The sequence below is a fragment of the Mercenaria mercenaria genome, chromosome 1 (genome assembly GCF_021730395.1).
Source record: "Mercenaria mercenaria strain notata chromosome 1, MADL_Memer_1, whole genome shotgun sequence".
NCBI lineage: Eukaryota > Metazoa > Mollusca > Bivalvia > Venerida > Veneridae > Mercenaria > Mercenaria mercenaria.
The window spans coordinates 62357724-62378997 of record NC_069361.1 but is presented as its reverse complement, the minus strand read 5'-3'; the positions used below and the strand labels follow the sequence as shown (position 1 = coordinate 62378997).

General features: G+C 36.5%; 1 protein-coding gene across 2 annotated transcripts in view; it reads left to right on the top strand.

Moving 5' to 3' along the window:
* Positions 1–20720, top strand: part of LOC123536177 (uncharacterized) — a 37185-nt gene extending 16465 nt beyond the window's left edge. For both annotated transcript variants that reach the window (XM_045319125.2, XM_053549177.1), the window contains 6 exons: positions 2904–3045; positions 6088–7697; positions 8471–8552; positions 12944–13204; positions 18476–18556; positions 20195–20720. In XM_045319125.2, the coding sequence (XP_045175060.2) occupies positions 2904–3045; positions 6088–7697; positions 8471–8552; positions 12944–13204; positions 18476–18556; positions 20195–20361 (2343 nt within the window). In that variant the 3' untranslated portion in view covers positions 20362–20720. The remainder of the gene's footprint in view (positions 1–2903; positions 3046–6087; positions 7698–8470; positions 8553–12943; positions 13205–18475; positions 18557–20194) is intronic.
* Positions 20721–21274: the final 554 nt, after the last annotated feature.

The following is a 21274-nucleotide window of genomic DNA, read 5'->3' as shown; positions in this document are numbered from 1 at the left end:
CCAAGGTCAAGGTCACCAAGATGATATACTTAGGTTATTTTTAAGGTTAAAGTTTCTCGGCAACCTTTGTTTTTCAGTCATATCTTTGTTACTTTTGCTTATATCTTATTGTAACTTCATGTAAATATTGTCCAGCATACAAACAAAATATATGAAGGGGCTGGGCCCATTATACCCAAGGGCAAGGTCACCAAGGTGTTATACTTACGTTATTTTTGAGGTTAAAGTTTTTCGGCAACCTTTGTTTTTCTGTCATTTCTTTGTTACTATTGCATATATCTTACTGTAACTTCACATAAACATTGTCAAGCATACAAACAAAGTATGTGCAGGGGCTGGGCCCATTATACCCAAGGTCAAGGTCACCAAGGTGTTATACTTGGAATTATTTTCTTGTTTATTTTTCGAAAGCTTTGTTTATAGACATATCTTTGGTACTTTAAAAGATAATGACTTGAAATTAAAAACATTTCTTTATAATCATCATCTGCATGTGTGGTAACAATCCCCATAACACTAATTTGAGCCAAGCCATGGGAAAACCAACATAGTGGCTTTGCGACCAGCATGGATCCAGACCAGCCTGCGCATCTGCGCAGTCTGGTCAGGATCCATGCTGTTCGCTAACAGTCCCTCCAGTTCCAATAAGCTTTAAAAGCGAACAGCATGTATCCTGACCAGACTGCGCGGACGCGCAGGCTGGTCTGGATCCATGCTGGTCGCAAACCCACTATGTTGGTTTTCTCATGGCACGGCTCATTTGTATTTTTGACCAAATTATGCCCCTCTCATACTTACATTTTTTGACAAACTTTGTTTTCTGGACATAACTTTGGTACTATATAAGATAATGACTTGAAACTCAAAACATATCTTTACCATCAATCATCATCATTACCACCTCCATACTTGACCTTTAACCCCTCAGAGTAGTAGGGTCTTTTTATATCTTGGTGTTTCTTCCTTTTAAAGTAGAGATATCTTATTGAGATATAAATTCATTTTACTATCAAATCGCCGAATAGTGGAGCGCGCTGTCTTACAGACAGCTCTTCTTAAAGCTCATTGTCTGTGAAGCATACACATATGGGCATAAGTGCTTTATGGAAATACAGCTGTCACAGTATGTCACCTATTCAAATGCTTTATAAAACTGTATTCTTTTATGGGAGCAGATTTTATCTGTTAAAAGGACTTAATAGTTGTAAACATTTTATCATATTATCTGAATTGCCTGACTTCTTAGCCATATATCCTAGTCAGCCCAGCAACCATGTCTGTGTCTGCTTTGAAACACTTTCACTTTATCTCTGTTATTACTTCATGGCATTGCTTCAAATTTAAAACAGTTGTTCCTCATTGTCACCCAAATAGTATGACACAAAGTCCATAACTCTGGCACCAATATTTAACGAATTATTTCCATATCTACTTAAAATCTGATTTTAAACACTGAAATGAAGTCGGGGCGACTTTTTAGAGCCGCCACACAGCACTTAACACCCGCTGTTGTGAGGTAAATAAAATCTGAAAAGTAGATCTAGTCTAGTTGTGCATATCAATGGAATTTTCTGGCTTGATGATTTTCAGCAGAGTTATGGTCCTTGATTTGTCAATTTTTAAGATGATTTGGCCACTTCTTCTAAAATATTGGGTGGATTTCTACCAAACCTTACAAGAGTGACCACTTCCAAGCTGTTATGGCCCTAGATTTATTATAATTTATAGTGTTTACACTACTTGCTGTATACAGTTAGGCTGAATATCAGCAAACTCCACAAGTGATTAGTGTTAAACAAAGTTATGCATATTACTGTCATGTACTGATCTTTCAGCGGAGTCTTGACCCTTGATTAGCCAAATTTTTTGATTTGTGCTACTTCTGCATTACCACTGGTTGGAATTCTACCAAATTTCATAGGAGTTACCACTACCAAGCCTAGTTGTATTTATAGTCTTAATGTTATGGTTCAGTGATTTTCTCTGGAGTTAAGGCCCTTTAATTGTGGCATTTTTACAATTTCTGCATGGTAGGTGGTTGGAGATGTTTTTCTTGAAAACAATCTCCAGTTCAGACTTAGAATAGTTGCTACACATCACCTATATATGACACAAGAGTCATAACTTTGATACCAGTATTATGATTTTTGTCCCCTTTTTACATAGAATTTCAGGTTTAAGATCTGATTCACTCTATCTTTGTTATTTCTTAATGAAATTGTTCACCTGGTGTATCGTTTAAGATTTCACCAGACTTACGGCCCTTGATTATGTAAAAATATACATCAAGGGCTTAAAAGTTTGTATCCAATATTTCTCAAAAAGTATTTGACTTAGGGTCACGGAACAATATAGGAATTTTCAGCATGTGAATTTGTGCACCAGGGTTTTTGTTTTGGATTTCACTCTGCAAGACCAAAACTATATTCTTCAAGTTCACTTTGTTTTTAAGGGGATTTTCCCCTCCAAACCTCTCACCCCCACTCACTCCCCCTTCAAACCACTAAAAATGAGTTTGCCCCTAACATAGAGCCATCAAACATAATCTGAGTTGTGCACCTTGTTTTTTTTTAGAGTTCAGTCTACAAGACCAGAGTTACATCCCTTGACTCAGTCAGAAATATGCATTAAGGGCCTAAAACTTTGTGTTGCTAGTCATAAAACTTTATAGGTATATAGTTCAGCATTTTTTGAAAATCTTGCGTGTCTGTTATAATTAAAGTGACAATGTTTCATGTTGTCTCGTGCTTTCCCTTCATTAAATGCTTTTGAAGGAAGTAAACTCACAAATACTAGTAAACTCATTCACACAAAGGACTTATAATATAACAGAAGAATAAACATATATGAGAATATTACATTGAGAACAAGTGAGTGAAATTCTTCACATTTGGATTTTACAGAAATTTTTCCGACGCGGTTTAGTAGAAAACCAAAGTTATATCTGTAAAGGAGAAAAAGAGTGTGGTATCAACCCAAGAAACCGAAACAACTGTAGATATTGCCGATACCAGAAGTGTCTAACAGTTGGCATGTCAAGAGAAGGTAAGTACAAGCATTAAATTCAGCCAAGGTGAATATACCAATTATTCCCAGATCAAACTTTTCTTATAATTACGGTATATTAACAACTGTGCCCTAATTCCGCTATCCAGTGTAATCCTTCAACATGAAATTCTGAATTTTGTGATTCAGAAAATAGGTCAGTGTAGCCCCTGTTTAAAGTGTGCCAGTTTGTCTAATGACTAACTTATTTGTCATTTGTGTTAGATTTGTATTGAGAAATATGTACAAGTTCTGCAGTGAAAATATTGTGTGACTGAGGTGTGCAGTATTATTCTACAAAAGAAAGAGTACATATTTTTTGATGCAAATCTTTTTATTACATATGTATCTACACTTAAAATTATCATATAATTGATATGAATTTGTTCTTGAGACTGAGTGAAATTGAAAATATCCTTGTTAGTGAACTAGTAAACTCAACAACATCAGAAATTTACATCACAAATGACATCATGTGCCCGATATGAAATTTGAAGGTCTTCAAAAGATATAACTTCATTACATTATAATACAATACGTTTAACTTCATTACATTATAATTAAATATGTTTAACTTCATTACATTATAATACAATACGTTTAACTTATTACATTATAATACAATACGTTTAACTTCATTACATTATAATACGATACGTTTAACTTCATTACATTATAATACAATACGTTTAACTTCATTATATTATTATACAATACGTTTAACTTCATTACATTATAATAAAATACATTTAACTTCATTACATTATAATACAATACATTTAACTTCATTACATTATAACTTCATTACATTATAATACGTTTAACTTCATTACATTATAATAAAATACGTTTAACTTCATTACATTATAATACAATACATTTAACTTCATTACATTATAACTTCATTACATTATAATACAATATGTTTAACTTCATTACATTATAATACAATATGTTTAACTTCATTACATTATAACTTCATTACATTATAATACAATATGTTTAACTTCATTACATTATAATACAATACGTTTGAACAGGATGTATATCTTTTTAGAGCTTATCAGATTTTGAGTAACTAAAATATTTGGAAAAAAAAATAAGACATATTTGGTTTACTCTGAATTAAACATCTGACCTTCAAGTTTTCAAAACAAAATATTCTGAAATTCATACAAAGCAAAACAAATTCTAGCTCCAAGAAGAAAAATCCTCTGATATGTTAATTTAAATACAGAATTAACCTGTTTAAATATACTTTATTCTTTATTTTGTTTATTATGTAATGTTTGTTTATAACTTGATAGATTTTCACTAAACTTGGTCTATATTACTTGTTGATGGAATGGTTGTTATTCTAAAAGCTTTTACTGGTTTACTTTCATGCTGCATGTAAAAATTGATATCCATGAGACAGTGTGGCATGTATATTTGATAAATATGGGAATATTTAAACCACCTGAAGCAAACAGCAAGTTTTAAAATAGCGTGTAGCTTCAGAATTAATCTATGTTCAATCTATCTTGGTTGCGCAACTGAGATAGACAAAGGGAGGTAATAATAAATTCATAAACTTGCATTTTTACTGATTTTGGCAAAATATGTACTTGTCAATGCAAAATTTTGACAACTTTAATACAGTAGTGCTTATATTCTTATATTCATACTATTCCTAAGGCAAAATATGTTTACTGAATTTATATTTATGCTAAAATAATGCTATCTTGGTTAGGCAACCAGAATAGGAAAATCAAATCTTAAAAATACTTTAAATGAGAATCTGATATGTATGAAAAACTCAGTGTACATAAATAAGTGTAGATGATGATTTGGTAAAATTTTGAACAAATCCATGGTTGACCAAAATCTGATTAACCAGTTTTAAGGTCGTATCTTCAAAGTCAGAGTCTATGATGCAACCCATTCCCCTGATTTCCTTGTCTGGGACTTACCTATCAAATCCTATGTCAAATAAATGTTTTTGCTAATATCTGACAAAGGTTTGAATACCAGTGAACATACTACAGTGAAACACCGCTCGCTCGAGGTCGCAAGGGGATGAGCAAAATGCTCGAGTTATCCATGGTTTCGAGCGACCCAAACATTTACCAACATACGAAGAAAGTTGAAGTTTGTTTTACGAATTGTCATCGAGACCATTTGCAGAGGAAACGGTGATGCGTAATAATAACACACTCGTGACATCTAAAAAAAACGTATTACAAACGTTATTTATGATAGATCGTAAGAAACAGCTAAGACATTTTTATTTGAAATACTGTAATCGAATTCGCAATTTTCTTCTCCAAATTAAGATCTCATTTTATCGTCTCAATTTTATAAAAAGGCTATCTTATTTCCTGTATTTGCATGCAAACAACTGTTGATTAAAATATTAAGATCTCATAATTATCTTCTCGATCCCGCAGAAAAAAGTAATAATTAATAACAATTTTGATCAATAAAATTTTTCTTCCACCTTTCATCAATAATTAAATTCATTATCAGATCAAATATACCGACAAACAAACATTTAAGATAGCCGGGGAATAGACCATGCAATTCTCACGACGTGGGAAAGTTTTAAATTAACCGATACATTCTGACCGCCGAAGGTGTGAAAAATTTTGACACCTCTGCTCGAGTTTGCCATAAGCAACAAAGAGTAAATTAATACACAGGGACCAGGTGTCATGCTCGAGCGATCGAGTTATCGATGCTCGACCCAGCCATGGTAATTTCACGTAGAAAATAGAAGGAAATCGGCCGGGACCACATGAATTGCTCGAGCGAGCCCGGGTGCTCGAGTCATCGATGCTCGAGCGAGCGGTGTTTCACTGTAGAAGTTTTTAATGAATCTTTTGTTTTTAATTATCTCCCTTTATGGCTGTAGCTGAATAATTTCATGTGCAGTATTAAAAGTAGTGCTTTTCAAACCATATAATTGTGCATAATGTCTATTTGGGCAGCAGTTTCATATGTTTTTAACATATGATTTAAAACCTTTGGAACTTTAAAGTATTATTATTCTATATTTGACAGCTATAAAGATGGGAAGACCAAAGAAAGGTGATGGTAGTGAAGCATCCTGTAATTTGACAAGCAGTCCAAAACTGACTTGCCAACCACTTGTAGACTTAGAAAATAATCATTTAACGAATCCCCAAGTTGGGGATGAATCATGTGACACACTGAAGACATCTTCAGCAAGAGAGAAAGTGAAGGAGGAAGATTTGAGATCTAGTTGTCATTTTGATAAGAAACTGGGAGAGGGTTGTAACCAAGGTCAACAGAGTACATCTCCATGGCAACCCTGTAGTCAAGGGCGTATTGTTTCTGCAAATAACCACAGTCAGAATTGCAATGGTGTGACAGAGTTTATAGAGGAAGAGATGGATGAGATTTTAATGATGTTACAGAATGATAATCAGCCACCAACCAAAAAATTACGCTGTGATAGATATGCTGGAGAAGAGATACACAGAAGTTGCAAGGTAGAATTTGGCATGCAGAATGAGGAGTGGCTGATGAATGGTATGTCTGGTCAGTCAATGAATGAACCAATGAATATGAGTGCAACTCATGCAAACCAAATGATTTCAAGACCACCGCCACAGTACCCTGGTTATACAAACAACTTGTCACCCTGTCATTCTCCAAAAAACCAGGTATCATCTCCAAGGTATATGCCAGACACTGGTGTACATTCACCAGGCTATATACCAAATGGAAGTCCTGCAAGTTCACCATCTTGCCAGTATTCTCCAAGACATAGTCCCATGTACCTACATCCGCCATCCCCTCACAGCCCATACCAGGAGGACAGGTGCCCACAGGGATCTCCCTACAGTGAAACTGTTTATCAGAGTGAACCATACAGTCCCCAGGACAGTTATCAGGTCACAGATTTATCAGTCAACTGTGGACTTCAGACTGTGACCGCCTGTGGATCACCTGTTCACAGTTCTCCAGTATACACTAATCAGATGGCACAACTGTCAAATCCCAGCCCAGCTATGACCATTCCTCATCAGGAAGGGGGAGTTAATTCCCATGATGGCTGGTGTTTGACTGGTTCACCATCTTTTTTCTGTGATAGTCCATTACACAACTCAGTTCATACAACCATTCCAAGTCAGGAAGGTAAAAGCATACGAAGTTCTTCTCGTTTAGCAAACTTACAGAAGATTAACCATTATTTCATGTCACAATCTCCATGTGATCTCCAGCTGTCTGCAGACAATGACCGTGATGGAACAATGACTAGAAGTGATATTGAAGAAGAAATTGTCCATAAAACTCTCGCCTCTGTCAGCCCAGCCCAATCATTCTACTATGTTTTGTCTGAGAACAATTCATACTCCAGTGATTCCAACTGTAGCACCAACTATGATAAATTCACATCTTGCCAGCGTGTCAATAAGAGAAAATCCTGTGATAGCTGTGATATGAATGACTTGGCAAGTTTGACTGGTTCCAATGTTGGGCGATACAACGAGAGTTTATCGAGGAAGTACTGGCAGCAGATACCACGAGACAGAACAGATATACAGCCAATCACTTCAGACAAACAAGCTTTACTAGACCACCTTAACAAAATATTTGAGCAGATGTTAGAAAGGTGTAGTGAGTCAACAAAGAACATAGCCCAGGTGAGAACCACTGTATTTATTTTGCATTGGCAGGATTTTGGCATGAAAATAATTATTTAAATCAGTCATTAATTCCTTTTCTGATATTCTTTTTTTTTTTTTGCTAATCTGTACAGTGAAACATTGTTATAACTGATAATGAGGCCTAAAGCAAAGTACAAAATTATTTCATACAGATGAGTAAAATAACAATATAAAAAATATTAGTACAGTCAAACCTGTGCTAGTTGTCATCTTTCTTATGCACCTACTTGTTTTAGTCCCATATCTACATATATATCAAGTTACCTGCATTTGACAGTAATCTGCATTAATAGTTCAAGTTGAGTTTCTCTCTTGAGTGGCTGCATAAGACAGGTCTAACTGCTAAACTTACCTTCACATAATCTTAGTCTCACAGAATTTGAGACCATTCAGAAGCTCTTAGTCTTACAGTATTTGAGATTGTCTTTGCACACAATCTCTTACAGAATTGGAAACTATGTCACAAACAGTCTTTCAGAATTTGAGGCCGTGTTTACACACAATCTCTTAGTCTTACAGAATTTGAGACCATGTTCACACACATTCTTAGTCTTACAGAATTTGAGACCGTGCTCACACACAATCTCTTAGTCTTACATAATTTGAGACCATGTTCACACACAATCTCTTAGTCTTACAGAATTTGAGACCATGTTCACACACACACTCTTAGTCTTACAGTATTAGATTTTGTATAATCAAAAAATAATGATAAGAAATGATTAAGTGTGCCTATATATATATTTCAGGAAAACCATAATTGGCAACAGATTCAGTTACGAATTATTCGCAACACATCAGCAGCTGTGAAATTTGCCTCACAAATACCAGGTAATCTTTCTAAACTGTAACAACTAGAAATCAAAACTGAATAATATTCTTAGAGCCAAATTTTTTGGTCAGGCCTGTTTCAGATCAGATTGTAAACAAGTTGTAATGTGTATGCAGAACAGATATATGATACATAAGTGAGAAATATACAGTCAAGCATTGCGTATTATCTCGTCTAATACAAGGAGAAGTATACAATCAAGCATTGCGTATTATCTCGTCTAATACAAGGAGAAGTATACAATCAAGCATTGCGTATTATCTCACCTTCTACAAGGAGAAGTATACAATCAAGCATTGCGTATTATCTCGTCTAATAAAAGGAGAAGTATACAGTCAAGCATTGCGTATTATCTGGCCTACTACAAGGAGAAGTATACAATCAAGCATTGAGTATTATCTGGCCTTCAAGGAGAAGTATACAATCAAGCATTGCGTATTATCTCGCCTTCTACAAGGAGAAGTATACAATCAAACATTGCGTATTATCTCGTCTAATACAAGGAGAAGTATACAATCAAACATTGCGTATTATCTCGTCTAATACAAGGAGAAGTATACAATCAAGCATTGCATATTATCTGCCCTACTACAAGGAGAAGTATACAATCAAGCATTGAGTATTATCTGCCCTTCTACAAGGAGAAGTATACAGTCAAGCATTGCGTATTATCTGGCCTTCTAAAAGGAGAAGTATACAATCAAGCATTGCATATTATCTGGCCTTCTACAAGGAGAAGTATACAGTCAAGCATTGAGTATTATCTGGCCTTCTACAAGAAGTATACAATCAAGCATTGCGTATTATCTGCCCTTCTACAAGGAGAAGTATACAATCAAGCATTGAGTATTACTTGGCCTTCTACAAGGAGAAGTATACAATCATGCATTGAGTATTATCTGGCCTTCTACAAGGAGAAGTATACAGTCAAGCATTGTGTATTATCTCGCCTTCTACAAGGAGAAGTATACAGTCAAGCATTGCGTATTATCTCGCCTTCTACAAGGAGAAGTATACAGTCAAGCATTGCGTATTATCTCGCCTTTTACAAGGAGAAGTATACAATCAAGCATTGCGTATTATCTGGCCTACTACAAGGAGAAGTATACAATCAAACATTGCGTATTATCTCGCATTCTACAAGGAGAAGTATACAATCATGCATTGCGTATTATCTCGCCTTTTACAAGGAGAAGTATACAATCAAGCACTGCGTATTATCTGGCCTTCTACAAGGAGAAGTATACAATCGTGCATTGAGTATTATCTGACCTTCTACAAGGAGAAGTATACAATCGTGCATTGCGTATTATCTGGCCTTCTACAAGGAGAAATATACAGTCAAGCATTGCGTATTATCTGGCCTTCTACAAGGAGAAGTATACAGTCAAGCATTGCGTATTATCTGGCCTTTTACTAGGAGAAGTATACAGTCAAGCATTGCGTATTATCTGGCCTTTTAAAAGGAGAAGTATACAGTATACAGTCAAGCATTGAGTATTATCTGGCCTTTTACAAGGAGAAGTATACAATCATGCATTGCGTATTATCTGGCCTTCAAGGAGTAGTATACAATCAAGCATTGCGTATTATCTGGCCTTCTACAAGGAGAAGTATACAATCATGCGTTGCGTATTATCTGGCCTTCTACAAGGAGAAGTATACAATCAAGCATTGCGTATTATCTGGCCTTTTACAAGGAGAAGTATACAGTCAAGCATTGCGTATTATCTGCCCTTCTACAAGGAGAAGTATACAGTCAAGCATTGAGTATTATCTGGCCTTCTACAAGGAGAAGTATACAGTCAAGCATTGAGTATTATCTGGCCTTTTACAAGAAGTATACAGTCAAGCATTGAGTATTATCTGGCCTTTTACAAGGAGAAGTATACAGTCAAGCATTGAGTATTATCTGACCTTCTACAAGGAGAAGTATACAGTCATGCATTGCATATTATCTCGCCTTCTACAAGGAGAAGTATACAGTCAAGCGTCGATTACCTGGCCTTTTACAAGGAGAAGTATACAATCAAGCATTGCGTATTATCTGGCCTTTTACAAGGAGAAGTATACAATCAGGCATTGAGTATTATCTGGCCTTCTACAAGGAGAAGTATACAATCAGGCATTGCATATTATCTGGCCTTCTACAAGGAGAAGTATATAATCAGGCATTGAGTATTATCTGCCCTTCTACAAGGAGAAGTATATAGTCAAGCATTGCGTATTATCTGGCCTTTTACAAGGAGAAGTATACAATCAAGCATTGCGTGTTATCTGGCCTTCAAGGAGTAGTATACAATCAAGCATTGCATATTATCTGGCCTTGTACAAGGAGAAGTATACAATCAAGCATTGAGTATTATCTCGCCTTCTACAAGGAGACGTATACAATCAAGCATTGAGTATTATCTCGCCTTCTACAAGGAGACGTATACAATCAAGCATTGCGTATTATCTGGCCTTCTACAAGGAGAAGTATACAATCAAGCATTGAGTATTATCTCGCTTTCTACAAGGAGACTTATACAATCAAGCATTGCGTATTATCTGTCCTTCTACAAGGAGAAGTATATAGTCAAGCATTGCGTATTATCTGCCCTTCTACAAGGAGAAGTATACAATCAAGCATTGCGTATTATCTGCCCTTCTACAAGGAGAATTATACAATCAAGCATTGCGTATTATCTGGCCTTCAAGGAGAAGTATACAATCAAGCATTGCGTATTATCTGGCCTTCTGCAAGGAGAAGTATACAATCATGCATTGTGTATTATCTCGCCTAATAGAAGGAGACGTATACAATCAAGCATTGCGTATTATCTGGCCTTTTACAAGGAGAAGTTTACAATCAAGCATTGCATATTATCTGGCCTTCTAATGTTTCTGTTTGACTACACCCAGATGCTACAAGAGTTAAAAATAGAGAAAGAAAATTGAATGACTTCTTCTCATGAATTGCTTGATAGATCTTTGTCAAACTTGGTCTGTAGCATCCTTGTCTCAAGTTTGTTCAAATGGTTCCACTAGACTGCACTTTATAATGCTTAAAATAGAAAAAAAAACCTTTGAATGATTTTTTGTCCCCCAAAGTTTTTTTGGGAGCACCAAGAATTGCCCTTGTCTATCCATCTGTCTGTCTGCCTGTCTCTCCATCTGCCTGTCTCTCCATCTGTCTGTCTGAATTTTTAGTGTGCATATCTCCAAAAGTATTTGACCCAGAGTTATCAAACCTCACAGGATTGTTATTCAGCATGTGCAGTTGTTCACCTGATGTTTTAATTGGAATCACGCACAGCCAGATCAGAGTTACTGCCCTTGACAGTCAAAAATATGCATAAAAGGGCATAAAAATTTGTGTCTCAAGTATCTCAAAATGTACTTGACCTAGAATCATAAAATATTAGTGGATTGTTTTATAGCATGTGAAGCTGTGCACTTGTGTCACACATATCTTAAAATGTATTTAACCGAGGGTCATGAAACATAAAAGGAATATTCTTCAGCATGTGATTTTGTGCAGTAAGGGTTTTCTAAAGGATTTCATTCAGTCAGACTAGAGTTATGGCCCTTGACTTAATCAGCATGGATGTTTGTGTCCCATGTATCTGAAATGTACTTGACCTAGAATCATAAAACATTAGAGGATTGTTTTATAGCATGTGAAGTTGTGCATCTGCTGTTCTGTTTGGGATTTAACTCAGCTGGACCAGAGTAATGGTCCTTGATTTAGTAAAAAATCCACTTTTAAATTAAATGCTTAGATTTTCATGTTGCATACATCTTAAACATATTTCACCTAAAGTCACTAAATCATGTGCAGTGTCAGAAAGGGGCACCTATGTTCTATGTATAAACATCTAGTTTTCTCATGCATTGCTTCATTGATCTTCATCAAACTAAATGGTAAGACACATTTTGTGTGGACTTTTTTTTCAAGTAATATTCATATGGTTGTGCTTGAATGCTCAAAGGCCTGCAAGAGCTAAGAATAGAAAAACCTTGAAATGACTGTTTACTTCACTTGGTTAGAACAAGGTCAAAAGGTCAAAGTAAGGTGAGCAACTTAGAGCGTTTTTGGCCCTTATGATAAAATACTTTTAGACACTAACTTTTGGACTTTAATGGAAGTAAAGATTTTGGAAATATCTTTTATAAAACATGGTAAATCTTTATGTATGAAATTTTATTTGAATCCTTTCATAGGTGTGTAGGAAGTTCACACAACAGATCTTTTGAAATAGACCTTCATCCATCTTACAATATTTGAGAATTGTTGCAGTTTAGTGCAAATTAATGTTTTTTCAAGGATGCTGGCAGAGCATTAAACATATATGGCACATGTTAATGATAACAGTTGCAGCACTTAAATGGTGATTTGTTATTTCAGGGTTCAGTAACCTGCATCCAGAAGACAAGGCATTCTTATGTAAGAGTGTCACATTTATGAGCACAGTGTTGATGGCAGGTCAGCATTTGTACAGTCCATCAGACAAGAACTTTCATGATTTTTGGAACTGGCAGATTACTCCTCAGAATCCATTCTTTCCATTTAAAGAACGACTGTTGGAGGTTGGAGAGAAAATACACTCAGCAAACATGGATCTGTATGAAGTCTCGGTGATGGCAGCTCTTATCTTCCTTGCTTCTGGTAAGTAATGTAACTTACAGGTATTTTATATCTCTTTTTTATTAATACAAAAGGTAAAGAAAACTCACAGAGGACAAATATTGTGGCACCTTTATATGGTTTACAGTTGGTCTTGGATATGCACTTTAACTCTATCTCTGTTATTGCCAAATTGATTTGATTCAAACTTGAAATAGTTGTGCCACATCATATGACACAAGGGCCATAACTCTTGCACTAATATTTCATGGGATATGCCCCCTTCTTACTTAGAAGTTCAGGTTAATTTTGGCGCACTTTAGTATATCTTAGTTATTATGTCGCCCCCATATGTTTTTGCCCTCGCCGTCCATTCATCCTTCCATCCGTCTGTCTACATTAAGCTTGTCCATCTTTCACAGGTCAAACAGCTGGCCAGATTTTGATGAAACTTCATAGGAGCAATCAGTACCAAGCCTAGTTATACATATCGCCGGCATGTTCGGCTTTGCTTCACAAAATGGCCGCCAGAGCTAAAATTAGAAATTTCTTGTTCGGCTTTCACAATCAAACTGCTGGCTGGATTTCGACAAAACATCACAGGAGTGATCAGTACCAAGCCTAGTTGTGCATATTGCTGGCATGTTCCGCTTCGCTGCACAAAAATTGCTGCCAGAGCTAGAAATAGAAAAATCTTGTCTGGCTTTCACAGGTCAAACTGCTGGCTGGATTTTGACGAATCTTCACAGGAGTGATCAGTACCAAGCCTAGTTGTGCATATTGCTGGCATGTTCCGCTTCGCTGCACAAAATGGCCACCAGAGCTAAAAAAGAAAAATCTTGTCTGACTTTCATAGGTCAAACTGCTGGACAGATTTCGACGAAACTTCACAGGAGTGATCAGTACCAAGCCTAGTTGTGCATATCACTGACACATTCTGCTTCGCTGCACAAACTGGCTGCCAGAGAGGGGGAAGACATATGTTTTTGTGACAAAAACACCTTCTAGTTAATGAAATAGATTCAGACTTAAGGTAGTTGTTCACACTGTGATCATCATCATATGACACAAGGTACATTAATCTGGTGCAAATATTTCATGAATTATGTCCCCCTTTTTCTTAGAATTTCAGTTTAATTTATGCTGTTTCACCATATCTTTGTTGTTACTGAATTGACTTGATTCAAACTTAAAATGATTATTCCACATCATCACCCACATCATGTGACACAAAGTGCATAACTGGCAGCAATATGTTATGAAGTATACCCCTTTTTATCTAGAATTTCAGGTTCAAGCTTTGATGTACTTTTACTCTGTCTCAGTTATTACTAAATAGATTTGATTCAAACATAAAATAGTTGTTACACATTATTAGACACATGGTGCATTACTCTTGCAGAAATTATGGCCCTTATATACTTAGTTAATGTTTTGTTATCCTTTACCATTATCTCTGTTATTACTAAGTACATTTGACACTGTCCAATATCATAATTATGTCTCCCCCAGGAGACATATTGTTTTTGCCCTGTCCGTCCGTCCGTCCTTCCGTCCGTCCGTCCGTCCGTCCATACGTCACACTTCATTTCCGAGCAATAACTGGATAACCATTTGACCTAGAACCTTCAAACTTCATAGGGTTGTAGAGCTGCTGGAGAAGACGACCCCTATTGTTTTTGGGGTCACTCCGTCAAAGGTCAAGGTCACAGGGGCCTGAACATTGAAAATCATTTCCGATCAATAACTAGAGAACCTCTTGACCCAGAATGTTGAAACTTCATAGGATGATTGGTCATGAAGAGTAGACGACCCCTATTGATTTTGGGGTCACTCCGTCAAAGGTCAAGGTCACAGGGGCCTGAACATTGAAAACCATTTCCGATCAATAACTAGAGAACCACTTGATCCAGATTGTTGAAACTTTATAGGATGATTGGTCATAAAGAGTAGATGACCCCGATTGATTTTGGGGTCACTCCATCAAAGGTCAAGGTCACAGGGGCCTAAACATGGAAAACCATTTCCGATCAATAACTAGAGAACCACTTGACTCAGAATGTTGAAACTTCATAGGATGATTGTACATGCAAAGTAGATGACCCCTATCGATTTTGGGGTCACTCCATTAAAGGTCAAGGTCACAAGGTCCTGAACATTGAAAACCATTTCCGGTGCGTAACTTGAGAACCACTTGACCCAGAATGTTGAAACTTAATAGGATGATTGGTCATGCAGGGTAGATGACCCCTAACAATTTTGGGATCACTATGTGAAAGGTGAAGGTCACAGGGGCCTGAACATTGAAAACCATTTCCGGTCAATAACTTGAGAACCACTTGACTCAGAATGATGAAACTTCATAGGATGATTGGTCATGCAGAGTAGATGACCCCTAACGATTTTAGGGTCACTCTGTTAAAGGTCAAGGCCACAGGGGCCTGAACATGGAAAACCATTTCCGATCAATAACTTGAGAACCTCTCGATCCAGAATGTTGAAACTTCATAGGATGATTGGTCATGCAGAGTAGATGACCCCTAACGATTTTAGGGTCACTCTGTTAAAGGTCAAGGCCACAGGGGCCTGAACTTGGAAAACCATTTCCGATCAATAACTTGAGAACCTCTCGATCCAGAATGTTGAAACTTCATAGGATGATTGTTCATGCAGAGTAAATGACCCCTATTGTTTTTGGGGTCACTCCGTTAAAGGTCAAGGTCACAGGGGCCTGAACATTGATAACCAGTTCCGATCAATAACTTGAGAACCACTTGACCCAGAATGTTGAAACTTCATAGGATAATTGTTCATGCAGAGTAGATGACACCTATTGACTTTGGGGTCAGTCTATTAAAGTTCAAGGTCACAGTGGCCTGTTCATGTAAAATCATTTTTTGGAAATAACTTGAAAACCACTTGACCTACAATGTTGAAACTTAATAGGATGATTGGACATGCAGAGTAGATGACCCCTATTTATTTTGAGGTCACTTGATCAAAGGTCAAGGTCACAGGAGCCTGAACAGTGACTTGAGAACCACTAGGCCAAGAGTGTTGAAATTTAGCGGAATGACTGGACATGCCAAGTAGATGATCCCTATAGCAGCTAACCATCAGTGTCTCTTTGACTTTCGCTCCTGACCCCTATTGACTTCTTGCCTATAGGACTTTGCATTGGGGGAGACATGCGCTTTTTTACAAAAGCATTTTCTAGTTACCATTGGAGTCATTAAACACTCCAGTGGCAGCTCCCGCTTTCTCAGATGTGCCCAATTTCACTACCCAGGATTGAAATAGTTGAGCGTGCTGTCTCTTGTGACAGCTCATGTTTCTCAAGGCATGATTCTCAAGAATTACTTGACCAAATGTTTTCAGATCCTTCATACATCTTTGGCATCATAGAATGATTTCACATGGCAAGTTTCATAATGCTGGCTTATAGTTTTGCAAAGTGATGCCCCTTTTTCAACTTTGAAAAGTTTGCTAAAGCTTTTGTGTGTAAGGTAGTATCAGTTGGAAGGACTTCAAATAGTTGAGCGTGCTGTCATTAGTGAGCTCTTGTTGTTTCTGGACTTACAGATAAAATGTATAACAGTTACAGCTGTCAGTCTTTACAGGATGACTAAGCATCACTTGAGGAAGATCCCTATTGTTTTTTCGGGGTATATAGGTTAAAAGACAAGGTCACAGTAATTGTGAGACAGAAAATGGTTTTCATCTATAATTCCTTAACCCTTATCATGCTGGACACGATTGTTTCTGCCTTTGCGACCAGTGTAGATCATGATCAGCCTGCACATCCATGCAGTCTGAACATGATCTGCACTGTTCGCCATTCAGTCAGTATCTTTTTGGTAAGCAACCCATTTAACAGTTAATGGTACTGTCCAAATTGAAAGATGGACAAGTTCATTATAGAAATTTAGCACAGTAAGTGTTAAGCACAATAGTCATCGCTTTTAAACTTTAATGATTGACTATGTATCACTACAAGAAGATCTCTGTCAATTTTGGGGTCAGTTACACAAGTGACCCGACTAAATGTCTTGTAATTTCTGGTAGTTCCTGGGGTCAAAGTACAAAAGAATAATAGGTATGGCTTTCAAACTTTACACAATGACTAAAAGTACCTTTTTAGGAATATCTGTTGATTTTAGGGTCAGTGACAAACAGGTCAAGGTCAAAGAGATCCCTTTTTAACTTTCTTGAATTTTGTTGATATTGTATTGCAGTATCACTCATCTACATCATGCACTCTCTCACAAATACCCCTACCATACACCTCCAATTGTTTTTTAATTCCCATTTTTGCTGCCCCTTCTTATTCTGCAATATGGCATATGATGCCCCTTAAGGCAGAGTTCTAAATGATGTCCCATTTTGTACTTGATTTTTCCAGTTTTTGTCCTAACAAAAGTAACTTTGCAACATTTGGACAATCACTTTGCAATTGTAGCAATGAGAGAAAATCTGTAGAGCCCAAGAACTGTAACTCTGTCTTGAATAATTTTCAGATTATCTCCCTTAATGTATATTAATGTACTTATGTTTGATCTGGACAGTAAATTTCACAACTATGAATTGGAATTTGTAAAGAATTATTGTAACAATAAAGATGCAATGTAGAGCAGAGTGCAGAGAGACTGTAACTTTATTTTTATCTTTTAAGTATCTCCTTGTGCCCTCATTTATTTTGTTGGAGGTGTGTGGGGTGTTCGAGGTGTGTGGGGTTTTCGAGGTGTGTGGGGAGGTGTGTGGGGTGTTCGAGGTGTGTGGGGTGCAGACAGTGATAGATATATGGGGCACCTATTTCCAGTGGGGTGCGGACAGTGATAGATATATGGGGCACCTATGTCCAGTGGGGACATATTTAGTTGTACTTAACATTGTAATAACTGCAACTGGAATTTAGGGTGACTTTTCATAATGCCAAGGCTGCAATGAAGGTATGTGCGGCTTGTTAGAACTGTAACCCTGCCCTGAATAGTTTTAATTTGTCTCTCATTTTGTATTTCATATAATCCCAACATTTATGTCTGTATAATAAGTACGGATGGAATTTATTGATATATTGATCAATTGGAATGAGTGCAAGTTGCAAGTGCTCAATCAATAACTTCAGCTTTATTAATTATTCATTTATTGATAAAGCTGATGGAGATGTGACTATCTCTTACACTGCACTCTTGTTACAAACTACCCAACATTCACTTCATCCTTGACCATATTACTTGTAAAGACAGATCCTTGAGGCAACTAGTAATGAACATGTATCACTATGTAATACTAACAATATTGTTTTTTATTCAGATTTTTTGGACTTGGCATATCCCGAAGCAATAGAGGAGGCAAGAGCAAAAGTCATTGGTGCACTCAAATCTTATGAAATGTGTAAGTATCTTTGTTAAGGTTAGGCTAAATTGGACCCTGTTAAATCCCAAAAATTGAATTCCTTGAAAAGGCAAAACAAGTTTAAAGGTATATCATCATTAACTGCTTTTAAACAACAGAATTTAACCATTTAGAACTTTTGAAGTATATTTTTAGCTCACTTGAGCTTTGTTTGTGTGGGGGTGGGGGAGGGGTGTTGGCACTTAGATTCACCTTTGTCTTTTACTCCTCCACCTACACCCCCAATCTCCCATCCCCCATACCTCTCCCCAAATCCAAGGTACTATGGAAGTCTATTTAGTCTTGCAATGTCAGCAACTAACATAATGGTATAATAAGTGACAGGAAGTGGAGGCACTGTGCACATCTAGTTTGAAGTAGCAGCGCAAATTTAAAAAGTAAATATTCTCCAATTTTCTCTGCAATTGGTGTTTAATGGAAAATATCTTGTACTTTCAAAGTTAGTCCAAAGTGCAGGATTCATCTTATGTGACGACAAACATGGCCCAAAGTCCTAAATCCCCTTCATGGGTTACATACCTGCAGGAGAATAAATACATTTTTAGCTCACATGTCACAAAGTGACAAGGTAAGCTTTTGTGATCGCGCAGCGTCCGTCGTCCGTCCGTCCATGCGTCCGTCCGTAAACTTTTGCTTGTGACATCTTTATGAAAGTTGGTCTGAATGTTCATCTTGATGATATCTAGGTCAAGTTCGAAACTGGATCTACTGTGATCAAAAACTAGGTCAGTAGGTCTAAAAATAAAAAACCTTGTGACCTCTCTAGAGGCCATACTTTTGAATGGATCTTCATGAAAATTGGTCAGAATGTTCACCTTGATGATATCTAGGTCAAGTTTGAAACTGGGTCAAGTGGCCTCAAAAACTAGGTCAGTAGGTCAAATAATAAGAAAACCTTGTGACCTCTCTAGAGGCCATATTTTTCATGGGATCTGTATGAAAATTGGTCTGAATGTTTATCTTGATGATATCTAGGTCAAGTTCGAAACTGGGTCAACTGCAATCAAAAACTAGGTCAGTAGGTTTAAAAATAGAAAAACCTTTTGACCTCTCTAGAGGCCATATTTTTCAATGGATCTTCATGAAAATTGGTCTGAATGTTCACCTTGATGATATCTAGGTAAAATTTGAAACTGTGTCACGTGCGATAAAAAACTAGGTCAGTAGGTATAAAAATAGAAAAACCTTGTAACCTCTCTAGAGGCCATATTTTTCATGAGATCTTCATGAAAATTGGTGAGAATATTCACCGTGATGATATCTAGGACAACTTGAAAACTGGGTCACGTGCCTTCAAAAACTAGGTCATTAGGTCAAATAATAGAAAAACCTTTTGACCTATTTAGAGGCCATATTTTTTAATGGATCTTCATGAAAATTGGTCAGAATTTTTATCTTGATGATATCTAGGTCAAGTTCAAAACTGGGTCACATGAACTAAAAACTAGGTCACTATGTCAAATAATAGAAAAAACGACGTCATACTCAGTTCAAAACTGGGTCATGTAGGGACAGGTGAGCGATTCAGGACCATCATGGTCCTCTTGTTTTAATTTGTATTATATAAGCTGAGGTGAAGCTATAACTTGAAACTACACTGAATTTTTCTTGTTTCAGCAAAAGGAGTAGATGTGCATTCTCGACTAACACATTTGTTCAGTCTCATCCCAGAGATTCGACATGTGGGCATATGGCATCAGCAGTTAATGAAACAGATGAAAATCAGTGTTCAAAAACAGGAAGTTCAACAGTTGTTTGAGGCAGTCAACTACAGGGAAAGTTAATGCAATCATACCAGTACACTACTCGAGACAGTAAACTACAAGAAAAGTTAATATCATCTTTCCATTATACTCAAGGCTGCAAGGAAAAAACAACTATATAACAAGAAAATTCAATATAATAATTTCTCTGCTACTCCAGGCAGTTAACTACCAGGAAAGTTAATATAATCATTCTAGTACACTGCTCAACACAGTATTAACTACTGAGAAAGTTAATATATAATTGTTCCATTATACTACTCAAGGCAGTAAACTGTAAAGAATGTTTATATAATAATTTTATTAGGCTACTTGAAGCAGTTGACTACAAGGAAAGATAATATCTTTGAAGTAAATTTACAGAAAAAAGTATATTTTTCCATACATGTGATAAGTTCAGAATCCCAAAACTGGAGGTTTGCCATTTTTCAGCTGGAGTTGGGGTCTCAAAACTGGAGGTTTTTTATCGACATAAATTAAGCGTGCGGACACAAAACTTGGTGATAAAATCCAAAATTTTAGGCCACAAAATAACACATAAGTCTACACCAGAAGAAACAATTGATCCTCATAATTCTTGATTTGAATTTTGACAGAGTTATGCCACTTTTTAACTTACAGTTTTTGGTTAAAGTTTTATATAATGTCCAATATATCTGTTACATTCAAAGCTATTGACTATTATGCCCCTTTTACTAGCAAAGCTTTAACTGCCCCTTTTACCGGCAATGCTTTAATTCAGAGTCAATCACTGAGAAAAGTCGAGCATGCTGTTTTACAGAAGTTAAACTGATTAAATTTGTTGAAACAAAGTCTCAATTTAGGTCTGGAATGGTGGTTAACATGCATTAACATTATTCTACTCGAGGACTGAAGAAAAAAACGAAGCCCTAAATTGGTCTGAACACAACCCATAAATTATGTAAATTCATAA